Source organism: Alternaria infectoria (assembly GCF_024043175.1).
Source record: "Alternaria infectoria strain BMP 0036 chromosome Unknown scaffold_1, whole genome shotgun sequence".
NCBI classification, from domain to species: domain Eukaryota; kingdom Fungi; phylum Ascomycota; class Dothideomycetes; order Pleosporales; family Pleosporaceae; genus Alternaria; species Alternaria infectoria.
In genome coordinates this window covers 2,520,220-2,537,306 of record NW_026250690.1, presented here as the reverse complement: position 1 = coordinate 2,537,306, position 17,087 = coordinate 2,520,220, and the positions used below count along the sequence as shown (strand labels likewise).

Genomic DNA, 17,087 nt, shown 5'->3' with positions numbered 1-17,087 from the left:
AGAGTGCCTACCTTAAGGGGCCCCTGGTATACTGGTCCATCCTCCTTGCCGTTTGCTTGTGTCCACAGTTATCGTGACGATTTGCGTACTGGTCGGACGAAGCTTTCGTGGGCATTTGTAGGCTTCAAAAACCGGATGTCCATCGAAGCCTTTTACTCCAGGTGAGCTCAGCATTGTCAGCATTATTCAGGCCGATATCGACACGGATGGAAAGACTCGGGGATGTCGTATAGGCCGTTGGATGATGGATTTGCACGACGTAGTTGACAACCGCGAAGAAGACAGGGTAACCGCTAAGCTATGACGTCACGCGCCACACACGCTTCGCGTGCATCCCTTTCTTGGAGTGTCCGCTGACACACCCGTGGACGTTGGATGGAAAGCTGGGTCTTCACATGCAACAGGCGATAACACTCTGAGTACAAATTATGTAAGATGCATTTATGCTAGGATATGTATGTATCATTCCAAAAGAAAAAAGAGAAAAGAAGAGGAAGAAGAAGCGTCAAGCGACGAGCGATATCATCATGGTCGTAACCAACAAAAAACAGAGAACACCGTCCTCCTAACCATCCATGAAATGCAGAAACAACAAGCAGAAAAAGAAAAAGGTATAACACGGTACCCCATCTTTCACCATCAAACACCGCCGTTGCATGCATGCCGTTACTCATCCCGATAGAACTTCTTGAAGATCAAATGCAAAAACAGATTAACGTTGACTCTGGCGACACCGTCGCCGGCAGCCGCGCCACCCCGAGCACCTTCGCCGAAGAGATTCATAAATTGGTGGTTGTCGAATTGCGCTTGGAGGAGGCCGTCCAGAGGCACCTCGGCGAATGCACCGGGAATCATCATGGAACCTTGAGAACCTTGGATCTCGAAGATACCTGTTTGGTTGCTGGAGATGGTGATGTCCATGCGGTCCCATTGTCGCTCGTGGTATCCAGACCAGGAGATGAGGATGCCCTTCTCGGCCAGGTTGCGGGCGGAGTATTTGAAGGAACCGAAGCGGTACTCGCGACCGCTGTTCTTTAGTTCACGCTGGTGATTGTATTGGCGGGTGAAGGGAAGGAGGAACTTCTTCTTGCCCTTCTTCGATTGCAGCGTTACCATGGCTTGTTCGATGTAGTCGTTGTAGGACTTGAGTTGCGACTCTAGGAAATGTGCCTTCTCGTCGAGTGCGGCCAATGTAGTGCGTACTCCCTCTAATTCCTTGGCGCGTTGGATACGTCTTCGGTGCTTGGTGCGGATGTCGACCGCGATGGCGTTGAGTAGGTCTTGGTAGTTGTTGGTGTGCGAGATGCGGCCTGCGCGTTGGAGTTGTACCATGTTCTCCAGACAGTATTGCTTGAGTGTGGGGTAGTCAAGATCAAGTACAGAGTTGGAGCCCATATCCTGCGTGTAAGTTGAGGCGGCAGAGGATCGGACTACGTTGCTCTGTTTCCGCGAACGATCTTTCCGCTGCGCGATGATCTCTTCGCGGACGAGAGCGTCCCAGCGGTTCTCGTCATCGGGGGTAACCGGCTTGCACATGATCTCAGTGAGGTTGGCGCCGGTTTGGATGCGGATGATGTACAGTACGTAGCGCTTGGTCTCCATGAAGAGGGATTTGATTGCAGAGTCGGGGTCTAGAAAAGTCAGTAAGTGGGAACTGCAAGTGGAGGAAGAACTTACCCTCTTGCTCATGGTACTTGGGGTTCAGGGTCAATGTGATTTCGCTGGAGCTGACGTGCAGAAGCTCGTTCTCGTTGTTCTTGGCGCTACCGAGCTCACGGACAATCTCACGGAGTGGATCGTCTTGAGAGGGGCATAAACTTGGTAGATCTTCGATGACGAGGTTGTGAATGGCGAATACGTCTGCGAGCTTGATGTAAAGTGTTGGCTTGGTTCTTGCAAACAAGTCGTTGAACTCGTCAATCTCGAACTGAGCTTCGGCGGCACGGACGTTGATCATGTTCGACCAGATGTCTTGTAGGCGATCGATGGCTTCGGTGATGTAGCTGTTAAGAGGCTGCAGGTAAAGATCGTCTCCACCAAACAGCTTCCCGCCGGCAATCTGACTGAGGACCTTGGCAACAGCTCCAAGGTTTCTGTTCATCACTGGCGACAGGCCACGATCCACCACACCCCAGTGCTGAGGTTGCAATAGAGCAGGCTGAATGTAAGCCTTCCATACCCAGTAGCCGGTGATTTGTAGAAGCTGCTCTTGCGCCTCGTAGGGGAACTTCAAGCGTAGTTCTTCGAACATCTGCTGTGCGATGTATCTCACACCATATGGCATCCGGTGGAGTACCTCTTCGAACATCGTAAAGTACTGGTCAGCAACATCGCGAAGATCTTGCAGGTTGTGAATGAAAGTACCACGTGTCTCGGGGTCCTTGAGTGCTACATCTCGCGAGACATTCGGGTCGCGACGACTACTTTGGCCAGTACGGAGCTCCTCGTTGTTGATGGCGGAACGATAGATTTGCATCGGATCGCTCTCCAGGTCCAGGTGCTCATTCTCAATGATATTCTCACGAATGACAGTTCCAAGAACATCTTTGAGGAACTTTCGGTCGCGCGGTGACCGGACGTAGTTGGCGAACAATTTGGACCAGAAGAAGTTGCCACGAAGGTACTCATGGAGGTTCGCACAGCCCTCAATCTCCTCCTTTAGCGATCTTGTGAGCAGCTTCAACAGCCAATACTCTTCTCTGCGTTTTTGGGCCAAACCAAACATACTCATGGTCAGCTGCTCGATGCGCTTGATGTCACCCTCCGCGAGATTTTGTTCACGAACGCGCCTGAAGAGTCTCGCCATGTACTGAGGCTGCGTCTGCAGAACAAAGAAAAGCTCCTGATACTGCTCCAGCTTCCGGCGCGAGTTCTTGTTGAGCGCTTTGAGATCGAAGGGGTCCTTTGACGAGATGTCCTTGCTGCTGAGCAGTGTGCCGACGTTGCCGCCGAAGTGCTTCTGGTGCTTGACAACCTCGTCAAGGGTGATCTTGTTCTTCACGAGAAGCGCGATCTTGATGTCCAGTTGATCGACGTACTGCTCGGCGAGCTCGTTCTGGCGCACATGCTGTACTACAGTCTTACGAAGACGCTCGAATTCTGACATTCCGTTAGTAAGACATGACTATAGTAATCAAAGAGCGACCTACCAATCTCCTCATCAAAGTCGATGTCGTTGTCGTTAAGAAGATGCACAAAGTTCTTGACAGTCGACACTGGAGGGTTTGTGCCACTGGTCAAGCTCTTGTAGGCTTCACCTTGTTGACGACCACGGATGAAGCTCTGCACTTTGATGACCTTCTCCATATTCTCCTTGTAGAACTGCTGCTTCTCTGCAAACTTCTGGCGGATCATCAAACCGCGCGCCAGGGTCTGAAGCTCGACAATCGCATCTTCGTGCTCTTCCACTTGACCAAGCTGCATACCGATTTGCATCCTGAGCAGCATACCACGTGCCACGGCTTGAAGATCGACGGTTTCGGGCTCTTGAGCATTGAGCTCGCAAAGAGTCTCGTAGGTCCGTTGGCGTTGCATGAAGCCTCGGCAAGCCGATTGGAGGTCTAGAATGGTGGGTTCTTGCGCCTGAAGTGCCTGAAGATCAGAAAAGTGCTTCTGTCGCGAAAGGAAACCGCGAATGTGTGACTGAAGCGAAAGAACGTTGTCTTCTTGATCGTGCAGAAGCGTGAGGATCTCAGTGATCTCTGCACGCATGGTGCCACCCCTTGCGACAGCTTGTAAATCGGTGATCTGAGGTACTTCGGCTTGAAGCGCCTCGTGGATCTGCCTGACATAGTTTCTCAAGACATTGGCGCGAACTTGGGACTGAAGACCAGACCAATTGACATTCGTGCTTACCAACTTCTTCTGCATTGCGGCGTCCTTCTTCCTAGCAAGAAGACCTCGGGCAGTTGACTGCAACATTGTGATCATAGATTCGTGTTGACGAAGACCTTCCTGATCGGCACGCAGTGACTGGCGGACACGCATTGCTCTTGCGACGGCTTGGAGTTGCGCGACCTCAGGTTCATTCTGTTGTAGCTCAGCCCATTCCCGATCGACTTGCTGGCGTAGAAGAGCTCCACGAATCATAGCCTGCACATGCATAACGGATGGTTCGGTATCGCGGGTTTGTTCGTATCGGTCGGACACACGTAGTCGTTCCAGCGCTCCTCGGATGGCTGCTTGGAATTGCCGTATGCCGTGTTCGTGTCGCTCGATCTTCGATTTGGTGTACTGAACTTGCGCTCTGGCCTTGCGCCCACGGAACAGGTTCTGCACCTTCAAGACCTGGGCCTCATTGGCGTGCCAGAACTGTTCTTCACCCTGAAGCCTCGATCGAACCAGGAAGCCTCTCGCTGCACCTTGCAGAGTAACTGCGAAACGGCGCATGTCCATGCGGTAGGTGGAGATTTGTCGAGCCCAGTCACCACGGATGCGTGCCTGCAAGTCTACGATGAGGTGCTCATGATCCCAGAGCTCCTGCATCACCATCCCGAGGCGAATTCGAACGAGAGCACCGCGCATCTGAGCCTGGAGATCTAGTATGATGTCCTCGTTCTCTCCAAGCTCGCGGTCAATGCGGTCTTCCTCAGATTCCACTGGTTCTGGTTCTGGCTCCGGTTCCGGCTCGACTTGGAAGTTGGCTTGCATGCCTGAGAAGTTGGGCATACTAACCCCAGACTTGTCCAGACCTTTTTGTGTAGCCTCCAACTCGTGGTCCTCGAACTGGAGTTTACCGACTAGATTGCCAATTCGGAAGTCGACAATGCCTTTTCGGAACAGAAGCCATGAGAGCGCGTGGATGCAGTAGATGACCTTGGGCACGTTCTTCTTCTCGTAGAGATCGACCAGTTCGAAGCGGAAGAGATCGGGGAGTTCGACTTCAGACAGGAACTTGAAGAAGTGCGCGTAGTTGTTAGAGTGCCGGTACTGTAGCTTCGGGTCGCGGAATATGCGCAGCGGTTGTCCTTTGATTGACTGAACAATCTCTGCTAGTGTTATGCCGTTTCGCAGTGCCTCCTCCAGTTCAACAACAGGCGGGAGGTCCGTCTCGATGATGTCTTCCATCCACTCCTTGGCTTCTCCGATATGACAGAGATATTCGTAGGCCTGCAAGAACTGGCGCTGTTGGTCCATCCAATTCCGACTTGACCAAGTGGACGCCGTCTTTTGTGGTGTTTCTAGCCGCTGCAACCTTCTCCGTCCGTTGAGACCCACGACCTGCTGCTCCGGGGACTTGATGGCGAAGTCCTCATCGCTTCCAGCCTCGGCGAACTTGGATAGAGTTCGGAGATGTCCCGTGGATGACTTCTGGAAGCTCTTAAGTTCCGGTCGTTCCAGGTGAGTTGACAGCGGTCGGGACGAGTGGTCGCGGGTGGGCGCGCGTACGGAGTCGTTTCGCGATACTGCTAGCGATAGCGGGCGCGGTTTGGCGGTCGGCGAGGTGGAGCCATCGTATGGGGCGTAGAGGTTTTCGACACTATGTGATCGCAGGTGGCTGGAGCTTCGGGTCGGGCTAGCACTCGCGGGGCGCAGGAGCTTCTCTGGCGATGGCGGATTCGAGAATGTTGCGGGGCGTAGGAGCTTTTCGGGCGATGGCGGATATACGGGCGTCGTCGGTCGCATGTACTTGTCAGGTGACGATGGGCTCTGCTTCTCGGGCGAGGGCGGGTTCGAAGGTGCCTGCTGCAGCGGTCGCAGCGCTTTCCGCATGCTCATAAACGTGTCTGAAGGGTCCGTCTCGCCCGAGCCAAAGTAGTCCTCTGTGCGCGGGCGTGAGAGGGCAGTCGCCTCGCTCAGCCCGCGCCGGTGCGACAGCGAGCCAAAGCCGCTGGAGGCATTGCTCGACTGCGTGCTGGAGCGGCTCGGCGGGTACTGGTTCGAGTGGTTGGAGGAGCCATTGGATGCGGTCGATGTCTGGCGGAGCGGGGAGGGCGATGTTGCCGAGTGGCCTGGTCTCGAGCGTGGGGCAGTCAGGTAACTCATGGCGAGCGCGACAGTCGAGGGCGTTACTGCGACCCAGTCCTACACCGCATGCGTCGTACAGGACAAAGGAAGATGGTGATGGCGTTGGCGTCGGGGCTCAAGAGACCGTCATGGAGGCCCGCGATAATTACAAGAGATATGGATGCGCCTGCCGCCCAAAACAAAAATCGCGAACGAGATCAAGCGACAGTCTAAAGCCCTGCGACCAAGCGCGCACTTTTACTCTGCACGGGCGAAGAGGAATGGGAATCGGGAAAGGGAAATTGGGTATAGTAGATGAAAGGCAGCGGCGTTGAAACTGGAAGCGGACGTGTGGTGTCCAAGCTTTTGCGGATGTTTACTCAGGCTGCGAGGGCTTGCCGGCTTGTTGTCGCGCCAACCACCCCAAGAAACCCATCTTCAGCCGCGAAAATCATCCATCCCGACTCCCGTCACACGGACCGGGAATCCCTCAAAACAACATCCTAGTGCTGCATCACTGTTGCAGCTACCGTGTTTGTTGCTGCTGGATCGCCATGTCTGGACGAGCCGACCACTTCACTTCACCATCACGTCCTATCCATCGACTATCCCGGAAACCCATGTACGCGTCGCGGCCATGATGCCTGAATTGCAGGGCGACAAGGACGTCGGCGCCATCAACGGCGACAGCCTGACTACAGCTCGCACGGTGAGCTATCGCGTCCTGAACCTGAACCTTAGCCTAGCGCACCCCTTGGACGCGTCCAATTATCGACTCGTCGACCTGTCACTATAAGGGAGCTCCCAGCCGGTACCGTGCAAGTCCAAACGTCGCGCCCACCACGTGAGTGTGCTAGCGAGGCAAGAATGGAATGCACTAGATGCTATTGCTAATGAGAACGTCGTACCTTACCAAAAGACTGACGACTGCGACTATTGTTGATATGTCCAGCATATGTTGATATGTGTCTTTCGCGCATACAGTGTACAGCAGTATATGTCGACTGCAGTACTGCCTGCACATCGATCCCCCTTCGGACGCGTCGTCGTCGCGCTAAAAGGCGGGGTCACCTGAAGCAGGAGCCTTGGCGAAGGAGCCCACAGAAATTCTTTCCGCGCCGCCAGTTTCTTCCAACTTTTTTCTTCTTGGGAAAGCCCTCAACTTTCCCCGGCCAGAGTCTTTTGCTGAGCACGACGGCCTGTTTCCTTCCGTGATACCCCTCTTACCCTTCTCAAGTCCCCGAGAAGTTTCTTTTCCTACCCATCATGCCCATCTCCAACGGTGACGCCATGACCAACACGGCCGCCGACGCCTTGGACTACACCAAGGCTCTTGAGATCCTCAAGAACGAGTACCCCGAGCGCGATGGCATCGACATCAAGACGCTCATCGACTCCAAGAAGAACGGTGGTCTCACCTACAATGACTTCCTCATGCTTCCTGGCTACATTGGCTTCCCTGCCGCCGAGGTCGCCCTCGACACCCCAATCACAAAGCGCATTTCTCTCAAGACACCCTTTGTCTCCTCGCCCATGGACACTGTCACCGAGCACAACATGGCCATCCACATTGCCCTTCTTGGAGGTCTCGGTGTGATCCACCACAACTGCTCTCAGGACGACCAGGCCGAGATGGTCCGCAAGGTCAAGCGCTTCGAGAACGGCTTCATCCTGGACCCCGTCGTTATCTCTCCCAACACCACAGTCGGAGAGGCCAAGGCACTGAAGGAGAGGTGGGGCTTCGGTGGTTTCCCAGTCACTGGTAAGTCAGACTCTACACTCCTATCCCCATGTTTGCTTCATGATGATTACCTTTTCAATTTAACTTTCGTTCATCCGCAACGATTCCGTCGTACTGTGGAGAAAATGTATCTGAAATGCCTCACAAACGCTACGCCTTGTCAATTCGTCGAGATGCATTCGCTGACAGTTGACTATAGAGAACGGCACCCTCCGCTCCAAGCTCGTTGGTATCATTACCCCCCGAGACATCCAGTTCCACGACAAGCTGGACGACCCGGTCACCGCAGTCATGTCCACGGACCTCGTAACCGCCCGCCACGGTGTTGAGCTCAAGGAGGCCAACGACATTCTGAACAAGTCCAAGAAGGGAAAGCTTCCCATCGTGGATGAGAGCTTCAACCTGATTGCGCTCCTGTCTCGCTCCGACTTGATGAAGAACCTCAACTTCCCGCTTGCGTCCAAGCTCCCACACTCCAAGCAGCTGATCGCCGCGGCTGCCATCGGCACCCGACCAGAGGACAAGATCCGTCTGCAGAAGCTCGTCGATGCCGGTCTCGACATTGTCATCCTCGACAGCAGTCAGGGAAACAGCATGTACCAGATCGAGATGATCAAGTACATCAAGGAGAAGTACTCTCAGCTCGACGTGATTGGCGGAAACGTCGTCACTCGCGAGCAGGCTGCTGGTCTCATCGCCGCTGGTGTTGACGGTCTCCGTATCGGCATGGGCAGCGGAAGTGCTTGCATTACACAAGAAGTCATGGCTGTCGGAAGGCCACAGGCCACTTCGGTGTACAATGTCACCTCTTTCGCATCGCGCTTCGGCGTGCCTTGCATCGCAGATGGCGGTATCCAGAACGTAGGACACATCGTCAAGGGTCTTGCCATGGGTGCATCAGCCGTCATGATGGGAGGTCTCCTCGCTGGTACCACTGAGTCTCCTGGTGAGTACTTTGTCAGCCGCGATGGTCAGCTCGTCAAGGCCTACCGTGGTATGGGCAGTATCGCCGCCATGGAGGACAAGAAGGCCGGTGCTGGCGCTGCCGACTCCAAGGCCAGCAACGCTGGTACCGCCCGCTACTTCTCTGAGGGTGACCGTGTTCTGGTTGCCCAAGGTGTGTCTGGATCCGTCCAGGACCGTGGCTCGATCACCAAGTTCGTGCCCTACCTCATGGCTGGTGTTCAGCACTCGCTCCAGGATATTGGCATCAAGAGCCTTTCCGAGCTTCACGAGGGTGTTGCCAACGGCACCGTCAGGTTCGAGTTGCGCACTGCCAGTGCACAGGCTGAGGGCAACGTGCACGGTCTGCACAGCTTCGACAAGAAGCTCTACTCATAGACGATCGAAGATGATAAATGGAATGCATTGGGAGGGCGTTAGTGGGTGGTTGGCTGGGTTGCTAGGTTCCCTCATTAGACATGCGACACGAAGACGATTTATGTTCTTATTTTGGAGCAATGGATAGGCCAAAAGCAATGATACCACGAACTATGTTCATTTACGATCAAACTCAAGAAAATGTCTTCTGTTGGGTGACGCGAAGCGCTGCCGAACTTCTGGCGTGTCGACTCTTGGGCACCCTGTCACTGCTCAAGCTACTTCCTAACCTCGGCAGCTCCCCGCGCATCAACACCAACCACATGCAAGCCATTATGACGCGCCGACCGCCATTGTCGGCTCCTTTTGTCGCCGGATATGCCAAAGCTGAGCTCCACTGCTCTTCTCCTGGCTAACGGTAGATCGACTGCGTTACGCTCCTACTGCTCTGCACGCCCCGTCGCCGCAAGCTCACCGTTCTCGATATTTCAGGCGAAGCTCGGTGCGCGATCGTCAGCGTCACTACGAACTGCCCCCTATCTGAAGTCTGCTCAACTCTCCAAGAGCGGCTCCCAAAAGCGCAACATGTCTTCGCCCGCAGACCACAAGCCGTCGAAGCAGGCGTCGAAGGCACCCCAGGTTCCACGGCCTAGCTCGAGGTATGCGATTATCACGATGTCTCTCGATATCGGAATGCTAACACGTATAGCGTCCTGCTCATCTCCCCTACGAACCAGGTCCTGCTCCTCCACCGCGTATCGAAAGCCTCGAGTTTTGCATCTGCCCATGTCTTCCCGGGCGGCGCCCTCTCCAAAACGCACGACGGCGAGATTCCCGACGAAGTCAACCCGGGAAGGCATCAAGACGGGCCCGCGTATCGTATGGCAGCCGTACGGGAGACTTTCGAGGAATGCGGCATCTTACTCGCCAAGAGCAAAAAGACTGGGAAGTTGTTCACCGAGATAAGCGACGAAGAACGAGAACAAGGCCGAAGAGATGTACACGGTGGAAAGGTCAAGTTTGGAGACTTGTTGGAGAAATGGGGTGCACTTCCTGATACCGAAGCTCTGATTCCGTTTACCCGCTGGGTAACGCCTCCCAACGTGCCCAAACGCTTTACTACGCAGATGTACATCTATTTCCTGCCCCTTGGCTCCGTATCGCCGACGAAGCACGCCGCGCCCAAGGGTACACCACCATCTTCGGGACTGGAAGAGGAGGACGCGATTGTCATACCCAAACCTACACACGATGGGGGTATTGAGCACACCGCTGCCCGTTTCCTGCCGCCCAACAAATGGATTGACCTGGCGCGGCAAAACAGGATTATCCTATTCCCACCACAGTTCTTGCTTACATTGCTCCTGGCTCCGTACTTAGCATCAAGTATCACATCGCCCTCTTCGCCTACACCTAGCCTGGCGGAGCTACAACTCGAGCGCGAGAAATGTCTTGACTTTCTACAAAAGCCGCGCATGTACGACGGGAAGCCTGAAGTGTCTTTTGCTGAAGCTTGCATATCTCCACTTGCTCTGGGAAAAGGAGAGTACGGGCAGGCTGGGCAGGATGGGGTTGGCGGCGTGGATAAGAACACTGCTGTCTTGGTGCTTGATCGGCCGGGGAAAGAGGTTGAAAGCCAAGGACAGGGGAGGGCGGGACTTAGGGAATGGGTTGTTACAACGAAGTTCAAGAAGGAAGGGCCACGGGATGTGGATGTACGGAGGAGGGAGGAGGTGTTGGGGAACAAGATACAGGGGAAGCTATAGAGTTGTCGGCTACAAGACAGATAACTTGCTCGATCCTAGGTTTCAGGTCGATTCCCGGGCGTCGAGCGAGTCTAAGATTTCATGTGTGTCTTCTTCACTGTTCACCTGCGCAGTTTGTTCCATGCCAGGGCATAGTACAATACGTTACGTGCGTAGAGTAGATGCAAGAGGGGTTGCCAGTCTGTGATTAATGATATCGGAGTAACCCCAGGTGCTCAGCTTCCGATCATCCCATCCGGCCAATCTCGGCTATGCACCAAAAGCGAATACCGAAAAGTCGCATCATCGACGTCGCCAGCAACCTCCAGGGCTAGATCTACTCCACCCAACACACTAAACCCCACATTCGTCATTATTAATGCCAGCTCCACATATTCGCGTTTGTGATGTCGGACGACTGACGGTGGAATGTTCAGGATCACATTGTTTGGATATAAAGATGCTTGGGAGCCCCGCCTCGTTTCTGGCTGGTATATTTACCTACACAAATCAACGGCACATTATACCCTCTATCTCTCTTAATTCATCTACGCATTTTAAAGAGGACTTGTTAAAGAAAGACGTATCACAATGAAGGAAGCACAAGTAGCAAAAGACCTTTCGGTCACTATCAAGGATGTCGCCGTACCCGAGCCGCAAGCCAACCAAGTCATCATCAAGGTCGTCTATTCGGGCAGTAACCCCAAGGACTGGTATGTCTACTTCCCAGTCCGCGTTATACCTAAGCACTTGCGCGATACAGTATTCACGTGACCTCACTCTCATTCCAATATCTCTCCTACCAATCGATCCTCCGTTAACATATCCTCCAGGAAAATCCCCGCCTACGACATGAAGCCTAACTTCAACACCGGCGACGACATCGCCGGCTACGTCCACAGCGTCGGTGCCAACGTCTACGAGTTCAAGCCCGGAGACCGCGTCGCATCCTTCCACGAGATGATGACACCGGGTGGTTCCTTCGCCGAGTACGCAGTAGGCTGGGCCCACACCACCTTCCACATCCCATCTTCCGTGTCCTTCGAGCAAGCAGCGACCCTACCTCTCGCCGCTATGACCGCAGCCATCGGACTGCACCAACGCATGGGTCTGCCCGACCCGTGGACTCCCGCGCAGGAACCCACGCCGCTTGTTGTGTATGGCGGTGCGAGTGCAGTGGGTGCTTACGCGATTAAACTAGCATCGCGCGCAAACATCCACCCCATCATCGCTGTAGCAGGAAAAGGGGAGAAGTTCGTCGAGGGGCTTATCGACCGCTCAAAGGGGGACACAATCGTTGATTACCGAAAGGGTGATGAAGCGGTTGTAAAGGGCATCAAAGACGCGCTCAAGGGGCAGAAACTGCAATACGCGTATGACGCCGTTTCTGAACACAACTCCTACACAAACATTGTGCAGGTGCTAGAGCCCACGGGCAAGCTCACGCTTGTTCTGCCGGGTAAGACATATGAAGGTATTCCAGAGACTGTGCAGCAGACCCAGACGACGGTGGGCTCAGCGCACAAGGAAGATTCGGATTACGCGTTCATCATGTTCAGGTATATGGCGAGGGGATTGGCTGAGGGCTGGTTCAAGCCGCATCCGCATGAGGTTGTTCCTGGTGGCTTAGAGGGAGTAGAGACGGGCATGAAGAATTTGAGAGATGGCAAGGCCAGTGGAGTCAAGTATGTCTTCAAGATTGGAGATGAGTAGGAGAAGTTGTAAGGATGAAGATATGGTAGCGATGCAATGGAATCTAGGAGATGGTAGATGTCATCATTTATCCGACACAGTTGAGCATAAGAGATGATCGTGAAACGTTGAAATGATGCTGGACGTACCAACTACATGATAGCCGGGGAGTCTCAGTCTACGTGCGTTACGTATGCCGGGAGTATCTTAACTAGGGTGACAGTTACAAAAAAAGTAGTATAGTAGGCTTTAAAGTATACAGGCTTATTATTTGTGTTACCAAGCAAGCACACATAGACTATAACAGACTATATAGGCTCGTAAGCTAAGACTCTAATAGGTACAAAAGTTGTTGTTGCTACTACACCTAATAATGTTCCCCCTTATTAGTAACCTCTACGAGGATGTATTAGACAGCGTCGATCATTGTAACGTCCCCCTTCTTCTCGACTTCCCCTGCCCGTGGCAACGCAGAAGACACTTTGTCGACGACGTTGATGATGCGACTTTTCGGTTTTCGCGTTCGGTGCACAACCGAGATTGGCTGGCTGGATGGGATGATCACAAGCTGGGGTTCCACGAGATTATGGATTTCAACACCCACGTTTGACGTTATTATACGGAACGAACTGTTAACACGATCATACGCAAAAGAAATTCTTTGGGAAGAAGGCGACGCAAACTGGAAGGATGATGACATAAGAGCAATGCAATGGACTAAGAGAAGTAGTTCTCCTACGAGATTCCGTCGTCTTCTCTCTTATACAGGGTCATCTCGAAAACCGGTTTTGCCTCGCTTCCAAACCAGAGCTCTGTCTGGACATCGCGCCACTTTACCCTCATGACGTTTGTTTTCGCGGTCTCCACTCGCAGTGTCAACATCTATGCCTGGTCCTGGTCCATGAGGAACCTCGCTCGGATGATGTCGCGGACTTCTGCCACAGTTGCTGTCGGCCTGACTGTTATTCTTAGTTCCGGTATGCTATCCAAGTCTAGCCCGTGGTCCGTAAGGTACTCCATGAGCTTTTGTTGCTTAGGTGACTTGGCCTCTGTTAACCGCAACCAGCGTGGCTGAACCTCTGGGTTTGGCCTGGACGGCTCGGATGCACTTGCGGTTTGATCTGGAGCTTGAGCAGCCGTTTTGGTGGCTTCCTGTTCCCTCATCCAGTGCGGGACGTGGGGTGTAGCAAAATGGACCTCTTCGTCCCAATTTTCGATTCCGAACCTTGATTTCCATACTTTGGGGCTCAAGCACCAGGCCAGATACATGATAACGTTGAAGGCGCGATTGTACGGCTCTAGGTCGCTTTCTCCGTACTTGAAGTGGGGGCCGAAGCTCTTCACGCTTACGCCCGACCGATCGAAAACCGGTAGTTGCCCATCTGTCAGGGCCTCGAACGCGCTGACGGCTATGTTCTCTTGGTCTTGATCGAACAGACGTTGCCCAGAGGCGGCCCTCTCAACCTGTCTGTACATCTGTGCGCATGCGAGAGCGGTTCGTTGAACAGCGTGACGCCCGTCCATCTGCACCGGATAGACCTCTATGGGGCTTACATCCGATTCCATTTCCACCTTCTGATCACGAATGTATTCCAAGACATTTTTTTGGCGCACTTGGATGTTTCCGCGGTCGGTGAAAGCATTAACGTAACTGTTCAACACCAGACTGGACAGGACGAACTTCCGAAAGTGGTCCCTGCGGCCGAACATGGCGTAGGAACCGACGAGGCCTTCGCACTTGTGCACTTGAATGAAGTCTTTTGGTTCTTTTCCAGGAGTGAGAACTTCTTCCTTGCCGTCGTCCTTGCGGTTCCGAGCAATCTTGACCTTCTTGGCTTGCTTGGTAGAGCTTGTACCCTTGGGAGTATCGACCTTCTTCTTAGCGGCAGCAGCGGATCGGCGCGTGCTCCTTGAGGTTGCCGACACCGGTGGCATGTTGGCTATGTCGGTGTCAATAGGATGAATATTAAAAACCGGTACTTGCTTACTTGCTGATGTTGTCGGCGTAGCGAGCTCCTTAGGTATGTATGGTGGAAGCTTTAAAGTCAGCTGTCGGTAGTAGTTGTCGTTGTATTTATTGCCAGGCGGATAGGCTCTTGACGGTTAGAGGCGTTGAACGGCGCGCTCGATGTTCAACCTGGTGATGCTAGCGGACCCAGCGCTAGGGTCGGAGTGAAGGAGAGTGCGTCAGGCTCTGCAGAAGAGACGACTCGTCACCTAGACTTTACTTGCGCTCGGCGAAAGCAAATCAGAGTGACGGTGGATAGAAAGTAGCAGGGTTGAGGAGTTTGATTTCGGTGGTGGAGTTCGGCTCGGTTGCTGTAGTCGTGCTCGTGCTCTATCACCTGCAAACGCTCTCTTACCCAGGTATGGGCTGCCCACCAGTGGCATATGGTGGTATGTCATATTTGCACGTAGTAAAGCCGTGAGAACAAATTCCATTTGTGTCGCGCAACGAGTCTGCAAACACGGTCTCTGTGAACAAAGTCAGTATAATGTACGACAGTAGTGGCACTGAATGTAAGAGCGAGCTTGTTTACTTTGTGCCTTTGGTGTTTTGCATATTGTCTTTGCTCATGATCTTACTAATACCTCCATCTTTGCCCACGATGAGCTGTATATAAAGAAATCGCAGCCCCGACAAGTCGTGTCGCTTATCCTTGCTCCTGGTGGTGTCGCCGAGTAAGTCGCCTCCACGGTAGTGAAAGCAGGACGTCAAGACGAATATGGCAATGTCGATTAGCAGCACATCCCAACTTGATATGCCTGTCGTGATAGCATCCTGGTATAGTGCCTTGATCAGCCGCTTGATGAGTACGGCATCGGCCGGCTCGCGCGAACGGGGTTGTCTGGTGAACAGATGTGCACGCGCCCCTCCAACGGGTGCTGCGAATGGAGGGAGCAGTCTACCTGGGTATTCTCGAGGTGCTGCTGTTTCAACCTGACAGGCGCTAATCTTACGAGAACCACTCCTATGTTGTAGTGTCGCATCCCACAAATACGATGCATTGCAACATTGTGAAGTTCCAGCCGACGTCACTGCACGTGTCCGATCGCAGCCTAGAGACCCCTGAACACACGTTCCACGTTCTGCGGATCGCGCACGAGCCATATCCCGCCACTTCACCGTCCCATGTCCAAACTCGCCCAAACGCGACTTTTCGACAACGCACGAGTATATAGGATCATAAAATCGACTCTTCTTCGCCTTCGGGCATTTGGTCAATTTGAAACGATACAGAGAAGATTAGCATGGCCCCTGCACTAAGGATGACACGCTCAATCAAAGAGAAGCTACCATTTTTTTTGTCAAATTCTGCGACTTGGGAACGAACAAAACTCGGCCTGTTCGAACCACAGTGGTAGCAGAGGGCGACGACAGCAAAAGGTGGCTCTCTTTTTGCCTAGAGGGTGCGCTAGAGGGGGCTGGGTCAGCGTAGAGCAAGGCCTGGTTTCACAGGCTGGTGGCGCAAGCAAGGGCCATGTCAATCTTACCGCCTTGTGACCTTGAACATCACTTGCTAAAGAGCCGAAATATGCGGACGTAATCGTGATGGGTATATTTATGCCGTCGCAGCCTGATAGAGCCTGGAGGTATTCGCGAAATATCCGGAGTGCAAGTCGAACTCCGGCAGACCATGTATCCTCCAGCCTATATTATCATTTCGCCGTCTTCACCGTCAACGCCGCCCGTGTCGTCCCCGTCGTCCTCATCCAGGTCTTCGAGTGGATAGGTGAGAATGGCCGCAACGTTCCCGAGACCCTCGAGCCGCTTCCCGCTCTCGTGTAATGAGCTGAGCACCCTGACTTCGCCACCCTCCACATCCCGCACTTGGTCGACTAGCTTCACCCATCGTCTCCTCTCTTTCACATCTTGCGCGCGGAACAGGGCGTTGTTAATCATTAGCACTCCACCACCGCGCCCAACTGCGCCTTTGGCGACGGCGCGCTCCACCTCGCGCGGGCCGTACCACGCCCGGCCGTCGTCTTGTCGCATGAGTGTGTTGAACTTGTCCATTAATGCCGTTTCGCGCGCGAACTTTGTGTCGGACAGCTTATTCGTTATCGCCGGTGATGAGAGCACCTCATTGAGTGAGTGAACATGCGCCGATGACGAATGCGCGATGATTATCGTGGGTATGAGGGCCATGAGCGGCTTGTTGGTGGTCCGTGTCGCTTCCTCCTTGATGTACTGTAAAAACGCCGACGCTACGAAGCCTGGACTGGCGAGGAGAAGCGGGAGCGTCTTGCCTTGGGGTGTGCTGGAGGCATTCGGTAGGTCGATTTGCCGTAGCAGTGTCGAAAGCGTCGTCGAGAAGAACCTGTCCATGCCTTTGCTGTGCCCATCTACGCCACCTCTCCTCTTTCTGGGTACGGAGACCTCGATCTTTTGTCGTAGTATCGTCTGATGCTCAGTGATCATGCATATGTTCGCGGTACCCTCTCCCAGTACAACAGCCCATAGTTCCGCTCGTTTCGACGCGTCGCATGCCTCCTTCAGTTGTTCCAACGCGACACTATCCCAACCGTCGGCTTTTTCGATGGTAAATTTGCGATTCAGCTCCAAATCCAATGTGTGATGTTGCCCTAACTTTACGTGCTCATTCTCTTTTGCTACGCGACCAGACACATGGAGTTGTCCG

General features: G+C 53.6%; 5 protein-coding genes across 5 annotated transcripts; 3 read left to right on the top strand and 2 right to left on the bottom strand.

Moving 5' to 3' along the window:
* Positions 1–666: 666 nt before the first annotated feature.
* J4E92_000856 (uncharacterized protein) lies at positions 667–5,985 on the bottom strand (the record flags this gene model as incomplete). The annotated part of the gene is made up of 3 exons (XM_051492270.1): positions 667–1,631; positions 1,678–3,099; positions 3,150–5,985. The coding sequence occupies 3 exons, from the start codon at positions 5,983–5,985 to the stop codon at positions 667–669; spliced, it is 5,223 nt and encodes a 1,740-aa protein (XP_051357782.1).
* Positions 5,986–7,212: 1,227 nt separating this feature from the next.
* J4E92_000855 (uncharacterized protein) lies at positions 7,213–9,028 on the top strand (the record flags this gene model as incomplete). Its single annotated transcript, XM_051492269.1, has 2 exons — positions 7,213–7,708; positions 7,887–9,028. 2 exons carry the CDS (start codon positions 7,213–7,215, stop codon positions 9,026–9,028), a joined length of 1,638 nt encoding a protein of 545 aa, XP_051357781.1.
* Positions 9,029–9,385: 357 nt separating this feature from the next.
* On the top strand, positions 9,386–10,773 carry J4E92_000854 (uncharacterized protein; the record flags this gene model as incomplete). The annotated part of the gene is made up of 2 exons (XM_051492268.1): positions 9,386–9,666; positions 9,717–10,773. The coding sequence occupies 2 exons, from the start codon at positions 9,386–9,388 to the stop codon at positions 10,771–10,773; spliced, it is 1,338 nt and encodes a 445-aa protein (XP_051357780.1).
* A 570-nt stretch (positions 10,774–11,343) lies between these two features.
* On the top strand, positions 11,344–12,465 carry J4E92_000853 (uncharacterized protein; the record flags this gene model as incomplete). Its single annotated transcript, XM_051492267.1, has 2 exons — positions 11,344–11,465; positions 11,586–12,465. 2 exons carry the CDS (start codon positions 11,344–11,346, stop codon positions 12,463–12,465), a joined length of 1,002 nt encoding a protein of 333 aa, XP_051357779.1.
* Positions 12,466–13,326: 861 nt separating this feature from the next.
* J4E92_000852 (uncharacterized protein) lies at positions 13,327–14,379 on the bottom strand (the record flags this gene model as incomplete). Its single annotated transcript, XM_051492266.1, has 1 exon — positions 13,327–14,379. The coding sequence occupies one exon, from the start codon at positions 14,377–14,379 to the stop codon at positions 13,327–13,329; it is 1,053 nt and encodes a 350-aa protein (XP_051357778.1).
* Positions 14,380–17,087: the final 2,708 nt, after the last annotated feature.